The sequence below is a fragment of the Pelecanus crispus genome, chromosome 8 (assembly GCF_030463565.1).
Source record: "Pelecanus crispus isolate bPelCri1 chromosome 8, bPelCri1.pri, whole genome shotgun sequence".
In the NCBI taxonomy this organism is placed as follows: domain Eukaryota; kingdom Metazoa; phylum Chordata; class Aves; order Pelecaniformes; family Pelecanidae; genus Pelecanus; species Pelecanus crispus.
Window position 1 is genome coordinate 1,519,327 of NC_134650.1, and position 12,132 is coordinate 1,531,458.

Here is a 12,132-nt window from a genome sequence, read left to right on the forward strand (position 1 = left end):
GGGCGGCGTCCCTGCCGCGCGCTGGGGTACCACGCACGCTCGCACAGCGAGCTCGCCACGTCTCCTGGCATTGGTCCCTCATGTAGCTTTTTAAAAAGCGTATTTCGTGTTTTTAAAGCAGGGGATGAGGAGCGCTCCCACCAGCCATCCCCTGCAAACGTTAAAGCTGTGAGAAGTCACAGACTGACCAAGCAACAGAGACTCTGGTAATAAAACGGCTACAAGAAACAGGAGAAGATAAGTGCTGGTTTGCCTTTCAATTCTTTGAAAGACACAGGCTATTCTGGCCTGAGACATGAGAAACCAGGCGGTTTTTAAGATGGCCAGCGCCTCCCTAACTTCAGCCGCTGCATCCTCAGAGAAGCCTGCCGGCAGGGCCAGCAGTGGTGGGCACGGGGCTCACCGGGGCAGTCCGGGCTGTGGGCATTCAGGCTTTTCTGCGGAGGTCCCCTTGGAAAAATACCAGAACAAAGAGATCTCCTCTCTTTCAGGAACAGTAAATCACAGCTGGGTTTATCACAGGAATCCTGACGGTGTGAACGTGTCCCAAGAAGGAAAATTAAAGGTTTCACCTACTCATGGGTCAAAGAATAGCATCATAATAGCAAGTTTCACTGAAACCGGGGTCTGTAGAGCAGAGGAGGAAATTTGCAGCATTACGTTCCTGACGAAGGAGCACGGACAGGGATTGCTCACGCTCTGTATTTCACCGTGGATAATTGCCTGGACACCTGAACATGAGACAGGAGGCAGCGCAAATAGGCTTAGAGATACAGCAAGAGGCGGAAATCAACTTCATTTTCTATTTATACTCTCCAGTCCCTCCGCCCTGCCTCTGCCTGTCCCCGGGATCTGTCACCCCGCCGCCTCCAGCTCTCCCTTCCCCTCCCGCGCAGGGGGACGCACGCCGGGAGCAGCAGCGCTTTCCCCGGGAGCCAGAACGCCGGCGTCCGCGGGCCCGCCGGGGCACGAGCCCCTCGCCGAATTGCAGCAGGGCGCCCAGCCGCTGCAGGAAACCCCCGACAACCCTCTGCCACGCAGAAGGAAGGGCACTGCTCCGCCACCTCCAAGGCGCTTATCCCAGCTGATAGTTAATTTGTGTTAATAATTGCCACTTTTTCATGCATCAGCTGTATTAGGACAGTTTTATTACTGTTATTAACGGCAGCCCTGCCACATGAGGAGCCCCGTGTCCCTTTTCAGTAAGCAACAGCGAACGCACGAACCAAAAAACCAGATGTAAGACAACGTGGGACAGACTCTCTATTTGACCAATACAGATTGAGTTCTGCTTTTAGCGCAAGAGATCTCTGCAGTAATACTGTGAGAAATACTTTTTTAGCTCATCTGATAAAAATGCAAATCTTGATTATTCATACGTTACTTAAAAAAAAAAAAAAAAGCCAAAAAAACCCCCGAAACAGATGAGACAGTCCCCTCTGAGAAGTGCAGCCCAGCTTGGCAGGGCCAGAAAGGGGCCCTTCGGCTCTGCCCGCGTTGGCTGCGGATGCCCTGCTCTCGGCTCCCCGCGCCAGAGACGGGGCAGCACCCAAACCCCGCCGCGCCCCACCCCCGCCCAGAGCATCCCCCTTCCCCGCACAGGTCGCCCGGGACAGCCGGGCCCCCGTCCCTCCTGCCGCGCTCTCCCTCCCTCCAAACATCTTCCGTGCGTGTGAAGCTTCATCTCCACCGCAACGCCTTTAATCCAGCTTCATGGTACCGCTGCCTCAACCGGTTCATGTACGAGAGCCGCGGCAACGAGTCCCGGACCAGGCTGCCCTCCCGGTGCTCCCGGAGCACGGTCCTCCTTGCCAGGCAGGGCTGCCGCCGCGCCGGGGCCGCGGGACGGGCACGGGACGGGTGCCCGAGGGCCCGTGCCCGGGGCTGGCTGCTCCTCTGGCCCCGCCGCCCGGGGTCCCCCCGGACCAGCACCGGCTCCGGGGCCAGGACAGCGAGCTCAGCGGAGCAGGCTCTCGCTCCTCGGTTTCCTGCCTTTCTCTGAGATAATTTTTTTCCCATTAAATAACCACGATGAGCTGTTTCTCTTCCTAATATAGCACACACCACCACGCTCATTGTTTGTTTGTGTTTTGTTTTAGTTCCTTCCCTACCAAAGCAGCACGAAACCCATTGTGTTACCTGCCTCCCCTCTCCACGTCTCTCGCTCAAACACCACACCAGGTTTTCCTTTAAATGAAAAGCACTTAAGCGGTTATGAGATTCCTCGCACATATTGGGCCAATGGGAGTACCTGGAACGGCCTGGCCCTTGGCCTCAGCCTGTAAATGCAGAAGGTTTTGAAAACAAGATCTAAAGCAGCTCTTTGGTTTTTAGCAGCCTTGCCGGGGAGTCCATGGAACAGATACAAACCCGTGTCATAAGAAAGCATCTGGAGTCATTTTTAAGCCTATTTCAACTATCATTTGGGTTTTTTTTCCCCTTAAACAGAAAACTCCAGGTTCTCCCAGACCTTCTTCCAAACCGTTATGCCGATTAACTCATTCCCCAGGTTTCCAAGTCCTGCCTAAGCCCTCCCGCTCACGCAGCGCCGGTGCGAACAGCGAGGGCAGGTACGGCCCCGCAGCCTTGAGGCTGGCACAAACACCTGATGATGCTTTCACTTTTTAAACACTAATCAAAGGTTTCCATGGTAACCTGCAGGCGCAGGAAGAAGATGGGAAATTACAGGTCAGCTCTACCACTGAAAGCAAAAAAATTATTCAATTCCTTTGCCCTCGAAAAGTTTCAACGTGACCTAGAAGTATTGATTAATCAGGTTGCATAAAGGCAGAAAATATGCCCCGGAGCAGTCTTCTATTGTAGCAAAGAAATAGCTTTTAGTCCTTTAATGCTAGGCTTGATCTGAAACCCAGCAAGGAGCTTAACCTCTGCTCTGCCTTCCGGACAGCCAAACCCCGTTACCGTGCCATTAAAAGCCACGCTATATTCCCCGTGGCATACGGGTTCCTGCTGCCGCCGCGGGGCCGGGGCACGGCCACACTGGCAGGGGAGGGCAGGGAGGTGGGTCAGCGGGAAAGCCCCCCTCCCTCCCTCCCTCCCTCCTTCCCACCCCGCTCCGTCTCTCAGTCCTCGTTTCACTCACACACGGGTTTCCAGTTACTTGCCAGCCAGATATGACTCAACACCGCACATACACACACAAGGAAACTTTTCTACCATTATTAACTTTCAGAGGAAGTGGAAAAAGGAGAGAAAAACACATCAGTCATAAACATACTTTGCCAAGTGGTTCATGAGCAAGTGCAGCATCTGCCTGTTTTTCTCCGGGAGCCGATGAACGAGGCTGTGGATCTCTGACACCCTCGACTCCTGATTCTCCAGTTCTGCATTGGAAATAAAAAATGATTTATCTCCACATCAGGGGGGTTATTATGGAAAAAGGCACGCAGGCCCGAACGTTAACACCAACAGACATCCCAGGGACCCGAGGCTCCCGCTCCCGACTCCACCCTACACCCAGGCACGCTGCGGATACTCTCCACAGCGCTTTCCCTTTCTACCAACTCCAACCAGTTGTTTCCAAAAGGAAGAAACTAATGAGCCGAAACAGTGAGCTGAGAGCAGACGCCAGTCATGTGCAAAGCCAGTTGTGATCAGGGACGGGGCTGGCTGCAACCAGAGTGTTTCTCCGACTCCAGCAACGGGAACATCAGCACGTTCCCGTTCAATGTGTTCCCAAGCACCGTCGGGACGTGCTCAGCACGGCGCCCGGCGAGGTTGTGACATCTGGTCCTCAGCAGGCTGCTTGGGTCCGCACCACCGACGTGGCCACGGACCACGTGAGCCCTCCGCATCCCGCGGTCCCCACTGGCGTGCGTACGGGCTGCACGGCTGCCAGCGGAGAGCTACCCGCTCTCCTACAAAGCACCTTCTCCCAGGGCAGCACAGGCATCTGAACCGCAACTGAGCTCATCAAAACACCGTAGGTGGTGTTTGAACGACGGCCTCCCTCATTTTGGCAGACGGCGGTCAAAATAAGACAGAGCTGCCGCGGCAGCTACTGCCACCAGCCAGCTCCCCGCTCCCCCTGCACCATCTGCGTTTCCTTTTCATCCCGTCAGTCCCAAACAACAACATGCCCCTTCGTCTCTCCATTCTCATTCTACTTTCCAGGACTTAAGAACAAGGAGGTCGGTGGGGAAGCAGCAGGGCAGAGGTTATGCTCAGTTCCTTGCAAATTACGCTCCTTTTTCACACCACTGCCATAAACGTCAGCAAACTCACTCGCTGCTTTGATGAAGCTCCTTTGAAACTGGTACATCATGAGCGGCCCCGGAAGCATTCTGGAAGATAAAAAGGTAACATGCACAAAACACATCTGAGTAACACAATCCACTGAAATCAAGCTTTGCCCTTACCATAAGTTCAGCTCCATTTTTAAAAGTGGAGAATTAAGCAACAGCAACTCTAATTAATTCCCCCTGTCAGAAGGAATAAGGTCTATTGAAGTAGAAATAAGATCTATTGAAGTCCCTTCGATTTATTCTTCCTCCCTCTTCTGTGCCACACTAAATTAATTTTTAATTTTAGCATTCCATCAGTAACACAGAGTTTCGGTACATTAGTGAGCCCATGATTTCCAAGTAAGTTTAAAAATAAATTAGAAAGAGAAACAAGCCTAGTCATAAAACTTTTACAGTCACCGTTCCCATTAAATTCCCCATTCTCCCCTCCCACTCCCACATCCCTTCCATGGGACGTCTTGGAGCTGCCGACCTTCTTCACTGCTTTGCAAACAGTTCCAACTCTGGAGCAAAGGTTGCCAATCATGCAAAATTAGGTAGTGTTTTGTGATTTTCTAGGCTGAGATCCACCAAGCTAATTATACTCATCACCCTAATTGGATTTAGCCTCTCTCCTGCACTCTCTCTCTCAAATAAAACCCAACGCACAGAACAGCAAGAGCAAGCACGAAGCTGCAGTCGCGACAGGTAGAAGCACGTTGCGGATAATGGGATGCTGACTGCTGCCAACAAACTAACCCGTTGGGAAGATAACCCACAATGATAATGGCATCAACTTGCATACAGAAATTATTACTACAATAAAGCTCAGCACCCAGTTCTGAAAAAGCACTACAGCCACAGCTCTTAGCTCTGCGCTCCCCTTCTGCCGCACGCTCATTAGGTGGAAGCCCATCGTGAAAAGCTTCGGGAAAAGCTTAAATCAAGGCAGGGGACACAAGAATGAGCTTTTCAAATCATGTTTGTATGACAGAGGCATCTGTCGGAGAGCTGATCGTGTTCCCCAGATCCTACTCAAACATGCTGGAGGGTTAAGGGAAAAGCCAGAACAAATTCTCTAAGAGCAGTTTCTTTGTTTCTATTACAGCGCTATTGTTAAGGATCTGCAATAACAGGCAGTAACGCCCCAGACCATCACCGAATCCGTCCTGAAGCCCCACGACGGATGAGGCTTTTCTCCCTTACCTCAGGTAGGTTTTCAGTGCACTAGTAATGGTCTTTATCTCCCACTCCGCACAGATCTCCGTTTCTGTTTCAGTGGCTGTTTTGGGATCTAAGGAAAAAGGAAAAAAAAAAAGGAAGAAGTGAACCAAAGTGAAGATACTACCAGCTCATACCCGCTCACCAGCTCAGCTGTGTGGGAGAACTGTCACATCCCATTTCATTTGCTGTTCCCCAGCCCAGTGACCACAAGCCGATCCCCAACAGACGCTTCTGCAGGGAGGCAGAGTTCCTTACACGAGATGGCCCACGCTCGCTTGCATGGGACGAGGAAAAGAAAAGAAAACCATTAATCATGAGCAATGGGATCGGCAGTTTGACTCCAAGCGTGACATTACGCAGGGCGCAGGAGACCGTGCTGTTCATCGGCAGTGGTGACAGCAGGGCACGAACACGACACGGACCCAGGCAAGCAGAGACCCCCCAGGACTCAGCAGAGAAGCCCAGCCCCGAGCAGGCTGCGCGGCGCTGCCACAGCCCGGAACGGGAGCGGCGGCGGCAGCGGTGGCACGGCCCCTGCGGCAGTCAGCGGGTGTCGGGCAGGCGGCAGGACAGGGCGGGTGGCAGAGGCAGGGAGCCCTGCCCGGGCGTGCGGGGGGACAGAGGGCGGCTTCTTCTCCCACCCAAGGCGAGAGCCGGCCCCACCGCCGCGGAGGGTGTGGGAAGGCAGATCCGCACCCCCTCGGCTCCGCAGCTGCGTTTCATTTGGACAGGAGGGAGGCAGCGGGGCTGCTGCACACAGCGCTCTGTGGCCGGGCTCCGGCACAGCCGGCGTGCGCACGTTATCTGCCGGGCTGCTGTTATCCGCTCGCTCAGGTCACTGCTCCAGGAACGTGCCACCACGCGCTGCCCTCGCCAGCCCGACGCTGCAAGGTGGCCTTGGACCGGGAAGCTCCGGTCGCCTCGCAGAGCAGGAACACCCGCAGGCCCCCCGGGGACCGCCACAATCCCAGAGCCTCTCGCCGCTGCCGAGGTACACGGCGGGGAGCAGCGACGCTGCTTGGTTTGAGCTGCGCTAGCGGCGAGGGAGAGGAGAAGCACCCAGGGCATCTTAGAACCACAGAATCATGGAATCGTTGAGGTTGGAAAAGAGCTTGAAGATCATCCAGTCCAACCATTAACCTAATGCTGCCAAGTCCACCACTAAACCAGTTAAGGGGAGAGTAATAATTAATTTCATGTTTCCTGGCTTGCTGGATGGATTATTTTTTAATGAAAGTAAAACTAGAAAAGAATCACTAAGGTTGGAAAGGCCCTCTAAGATCATCAGCCCAACCATCAACCCAGCACCACCATGCCCACTAAACCATGTCCCAAAGTGCCACCTCTGCCCGTTTTTTGAACCCCTCCAGACATGTGCATCCTCAAAAGACACTTCTCCGGTCCTTGTTTCCACTGTCGAGCAGAGGCGAGGTCCGAGCCGCTCCCCGGCTCACCCTGCCCCTGCACAATTTACAATCCTGACTCTTCACGGCTGCCTTAAGTGAAAACATGAACAGATCTTCAAAACGCTCTCTGGCGATAACTAGTTTCTCCTGATAGCTTCGGCTTTGACAAGTGACAGCAAAGGATACGCGAGGGAGGTACGAGCTGCATTTCGAGATGCTGATGCCAGCTACGCTCACCGGGTCCTGGCAGGTCCCTGGGCACCGGGACCCTCTTCCCGCTGATGCCGGGCAGACGCTTGCTCCATCCATCCCCCCGCTGAGCTCTCCAGCATGCCCGAACCCCCAAATACTGTCTGACGGTGCCGCTGGGATGGCTCCCGCCCCGGAGCCTTGGAGCCGTTTGCCGAACCACGTACCCTCACAGCAGAAGAGATCGTCCCCAGCCCCGCAGCGCTCTCCGAGCGCGGCTCCCGTCAGCCCAGCTCCAGGCTGAGCCCCGCGGGGTTGGGGCAGAGGCCGGCCCCGGCAGCAGCCTGCGCAGGAGGGCTGCAGGACGGGCTGCACCAGGCCGTGCAGAGCAGCACGAGTTTGCGTTCCCCAGCTGTCGGCTGGTTTTTGCAGCACAAGGAAGCTCTGGGCCAGCACCCAGAGCGTTACTGACTTTCAAGAAAGGTGCAAACAGCGATCCTGGCTCACGCTTTGTAACGGCCTGACTCAACTTTTGCAATGAGACCCTGGAGGAGACGGGCGGGAGCATCCTGAAACCACAGGACGCTCTCCCAGAGCCAGGCAGAGGGCTCCTGGGGCAGCCCTGGAGCGTGTCCATCCCAGCACGGGCCAGACCAGCACACCCCAGGGCACGCGGCGGGTCTGAGGGCAGCGAGGTACCACCAGCACCGTGCCACGCACAGCCTCGGCCAGCCCGTCCCGGCAGTCGGCATCAGCAGCCTCCCCGGAGAGCAGCTCGCCTGCCCACGGGTCGGTGCGAGGGGCCCGGGACCAGCTCAGCACCTCTGTATCGCACCGCGCTTCCAGCCCCCGGCACTGCTCCGTGGGATCCGGGCACCCGCACAGCCACAATGCCAGCGTGCCCAGAGGAAATCCAGTCCCACAATTCGTAACCGCACGTGTGCCAGCCCCGCACCCCGCCGCGCTCTCGGTGCTCGTGCCGAGGGGGTTCGGCACCCCGGCACCGCCTGCCCTCACCTCACACCCCATCCCTGCCCGGGGATTCACGGCACCGGCTCGCAGGTCCCACGGGAACCGCGGAACTGCCCTCCCTGCTTCCAGCCCTGCGCAGTGCGAGCGTCTGGGGCCAGGGAGCCCCTGAAGCTCTATTTTTATTGTCAAATACTGCAGCATACTTTTCTCCATCTCCTCTGGGGCCTTCCCTTCCTTTCTGCATTTTTTCCCCTCCTATCTTTCCTTTTAAAAATTCCTTTAAAGAAAGCAAAAAAACGCACAGCTGTTCTGGACAGCGAAAATAGGAGGCTGCGGACTAGCAGCCCGTTCCTTCCCAAGGCGGATCTGAATCAGCCGCCTGCAAACCGTGCTCGCAGGAATCTGCAGCTTTCTGCTTCTCCCTGCTTTCTGCAAACCACCAACCCAGGTCAGGAAGCCAGACTTGTTTGCACAAAGTTCCCTAGTGAAATCAATAAGATGCTATTTTTACGGATTTCTGTGAAAACACCTTAACGCTCTGACAATAAAAGAGCCCTCAGGAAGCAGCGACCGCTCCCTTCTTTGGCACCTCCACCCACGCCGGGACCCCGCTGCCCCGGGGGCCGAGCCAAGCCGGCCGCACCGAAGGGGCTACTCGGCGACCGCTGCCATCTGCACGCTCGCCCCTAGCAGACACCAACGCGGACGGCATTTTTTTTTTTAAAATCTTTGCTGACAATTACAGGCAGTCAACTCGAGAGCCACCATCAGATCGGCATTAAGTGGCCCGGCCGTGGATACTTCACGCACAGCGCCGAGGACCGAGACTAAAGACGGCGACTGCTCCGTGTCAGAAGCGAGGAGCGCTGTGCCGGTCGCGGCTGGGGAGGAGGGAGGAGCAGGGCACGAATGTGCCCCGTCTGCCGGCGTAAGCACGTTGTGTCTCTCCTGCTTAGGTGCTGCTTCACGAACGCTCTTTGCTAGCTCGGTCCTGGCATCGCCCAGCCACTCCGGAGCTGAAGGCTGTGACCGCACCGAGCTCCGGGTGAGCAGGACCTGGAAACACAACAGGGATCCTGCTCCCACCAAAGTCCCTGGGAAACCTCTGCGGGGACCTCGGGAGGCACGGCTGTGGGTCCTTTCAGTGATCTGGAAGTGCCAAGCGTCCCTGGAGAGCCAGAGCAGGCGCAGAGAGGCACTCACCGCTACCAAGGCCAAGCCTGACGCCAGATACAGCTGCCGACGCCATCTGGTCCCACGGATTCGGCTCAGCGGGTATTTGTCTTTTCACAGACACGTATAATGCGCTTTTGAATTTTAAAGCAATAGGTAAGCATAGTGTAATTTTAAAACTAATTAAAAGAATGCACTGAGTAAGAGTTAGGCTTTCCCTTAGGGCAAAGGGTTTATTTTAATTAAAAAAAAACCCAAACCATCAAGAGGACACTTGAAAAAGTAAACATTTAAGAAATGGATATTCACACAAAGATCACACGTGTGTCTCACGGCAATCACACAAATGAACACCATCCTTCCTCGCCAATGCCAACACAACTTCCTATCACACCACCTTTTTAAGGAGGCAATTTTAACAGATTAAAGATAAGCTTGGCATAGTAACTTCCCCTCCCCACCTCCCCCCAAAAAAAACTTTTCTAAAAAAAACTTTTTAATAGCAAGACCTTCACTGAAGTTGAACAAACAACTTGAGACTGGATGTCTTTTCAAAAGCTCATCCAGGAGTTCACAGGCATGATTCATGAAACGCTAGGTGAAATTCTACTGTCGGTCTCATGAAAAGGCTCCGTGCTGATAATCAGTTCCCCTTGACCTTCAAATTTATGAGTCTGCAAAAAGTTAGCTCTGTAGGTTACAGACATAGCATCTGTCTCCCCAGCTAGAGACGGCTGCAGCCAGCACCACAGCAAACTGCTGCCTTTGCACAAGGACACATTTCCACATGAACCGGTATAAACGTGAAATAGGGCCTGGAAAAGCACCCGCAGGCCAAATTCAGTATTAACCCTGAAGTTGCTTATTGCTGCAAATTACTAATCTGATGTCTCTTAGCAGATATGGAAAAGGCTGAAGTGAAAGGGTAATGGGAAAAGGAGTGGAAAATTAATTTCCCCAAGCCTTTTATTCCAGCAGAGACTGAAGCAAGCACTTTGCTCAGCCCATGGCGCTGCCAGCCGCTGCGGCATCACCCCCGCTCCCAATCGCTCGTTCTGCGTGGTCACAAATGCCACGCGGGCCAGCGCTCCCCAGCTCTCCCCGGGCTGCCAGAGCAAAGGGGGCTATGGCTTACAGCCTCATACGGGGGGTATCTGAGGACAGCAAAGGGAGCTGCAGCACTCCGGATCTAAATCAAGAAGAAATTAGAAAGTGCTTTTTTATGGCAGGATCTACTTAGAAATTCAGGGGTGGGAGGAATCCATTCTCATTCCCCCAAAAAATTAGTTTTGCTGGTTTGTTTTCTTCTTGGAGGCAAAGAGCAGCAGCAGCGGAGCGGACGGGGGCCCCGTTCATCTCCGTGCATTCATCCCTGCAGACCCCGATAACGGGACAGGCGCCACGGGGCAGGGAATGGGGCTGGCCGCGGCGCGGCAGCGCGGCGAGCGGGAAGGAAGCGCAGGCTGATCAGACACCCCCAGACCCACAGCCCTGACGGAACCGCAGCAAGACCCTCGCGTGCAATGCCAGGGACGCTCCGCGGGGCAGCCGGCCCCGGCTGCTGCACAGCCCGTCCCTCACGGCCACTGCCCGAAGCCCTTTCTAAGGAACTTCCCCATCTCTTTCCTGGGGATGGAGAAAGCTGCTGCCGTGAGACAGCTGGTTTCAATGCCTCACCAATTTCTCCACGGCAAGGGGAACCGCCTGGGGCACAAACTCACCACCCAGCCGTAATTCTCACCCGCGCTTGGTGGCTCGAGAGATTTCCAAAGCAGGCACGGTTCATCCCAGCAGCGAGGGGCCGCAGGAAGCCCCGCTCACCAGCCCTTACGGCTCACGTTGGGAAGGAGCAAGAAGAGCAGATCAGACGCCGTAACACTCATCTTAGCGCCAGGTTTCAGCAGCGGATCTGCTGGTACCACCACTGTCCTGCACACACACACCTCCACAATAAACCGTTTCATGGAACCATGGAATGCTTTGGGAAGGGCCCTTCAGAGCCCACCCAGCCCAGCCCCTGCAGCGACAGGGACAGCTTTAACCAGCCCAGGGTGCTCAGAGCCCCGTCCAGCCTGGCCTGGGATGGTTCTGGGGATGGGGCCTCCACCGCCTCTCTGGGCAACCTGTGCCAGTGCCTCACCACCCTCGCTGTAAAACATTTCTTCCTTATATCCAGTCTAAATCTATTCTTCTTTAGTTTAAATCCATTACTCCCTGTCCTGTCCCAACAGGCCTTGCTAAAGCTTGCCCCCCCCTTCCTGCAGCCCCTGTCAGCACTGCCAGGCCGCACTCAGGCCTCCCCGCAGCCCCCTCCTCTCCAGGCTGAGCACCCCCAGCCCCCCCAGCCTGGCCCCGCAGCAGAGGGGCTCCGGCCCTCGGGGCATTTCTGTGGCCTCCTCCGGCCCCGCTCCTACAGCTCCATGTCCTTGTGCTGAGGGTTCCAGAGGTTTTCATGGGAGACATGAAACAGAGCGTTTCACGGGAGCTCCAACTGATAAACGTTTGTTGGGTTTTGTCCCCGTTTCGATGGCACACGGCGATGGCGAAGGCTAGGGAAAGACAGCTTGCTCTGCCACGGATGACCCGCCTCCCACGAGCCCTGGGGGGAGGCACACCTCCCCGCTTCCCCCCAGTTTAGACAAAGAAAAGCTGTTCTGTCTAAGCCCGAGACCTGCGCAGCCCCCGACCCGGCTGCTGCCCACGGGAAAGCTCTGCCCCACGGTCGGCCGAGCACGGTGCCGACCTCGTGAGACACCTCGTGCCAAAGGCCTTCCCAGCAGCGTCACCGACACCAGCCACCGCGCGAGGAAACTTGATCTTTTTGCCATTTAAACTGTATGCGAACCAGCAACGCTGCCCACATTCATTTCTAAATATAAGGGAAACCTGAAGTTGTAAGCACAATTTGGCTCTGCAGTTCACGC

The 12,132-nt window shown here is 55.4% G+C and overlaps 1 protein-coding gene across 1 annotated transcript in view; it reads right to left on the reverse strand.

Annotated features, from left to right (window-relative positions):
- Positions 1-12,132, reverse strand: part of ARHGAP26 (Rho GTPase activating protein 26) — a 152,840-nt gene that overhangs the window by 64,506 nt on the left and 76,202 nt on the right. Inside the window, exons 15-17 of the mRNA XM_075714892.1 lie at positions 5,451-5,538; positions 4,246-4,304; positions 3,239-3,344 (exon numbers count right to left, since the gene is read on the reverse strand). Of these exons, the coding sequence (XP_075571007.1) occupies positions 3,239-3,344; positions 4,246-4,304; positions 5,451-5,538 (253 nt within the window). The remainder of the gene's footprint in view (positions 1-3,238; positions 3,345-4,245; positions 4,305-5,450; positions 5,539-12,132) is intronic.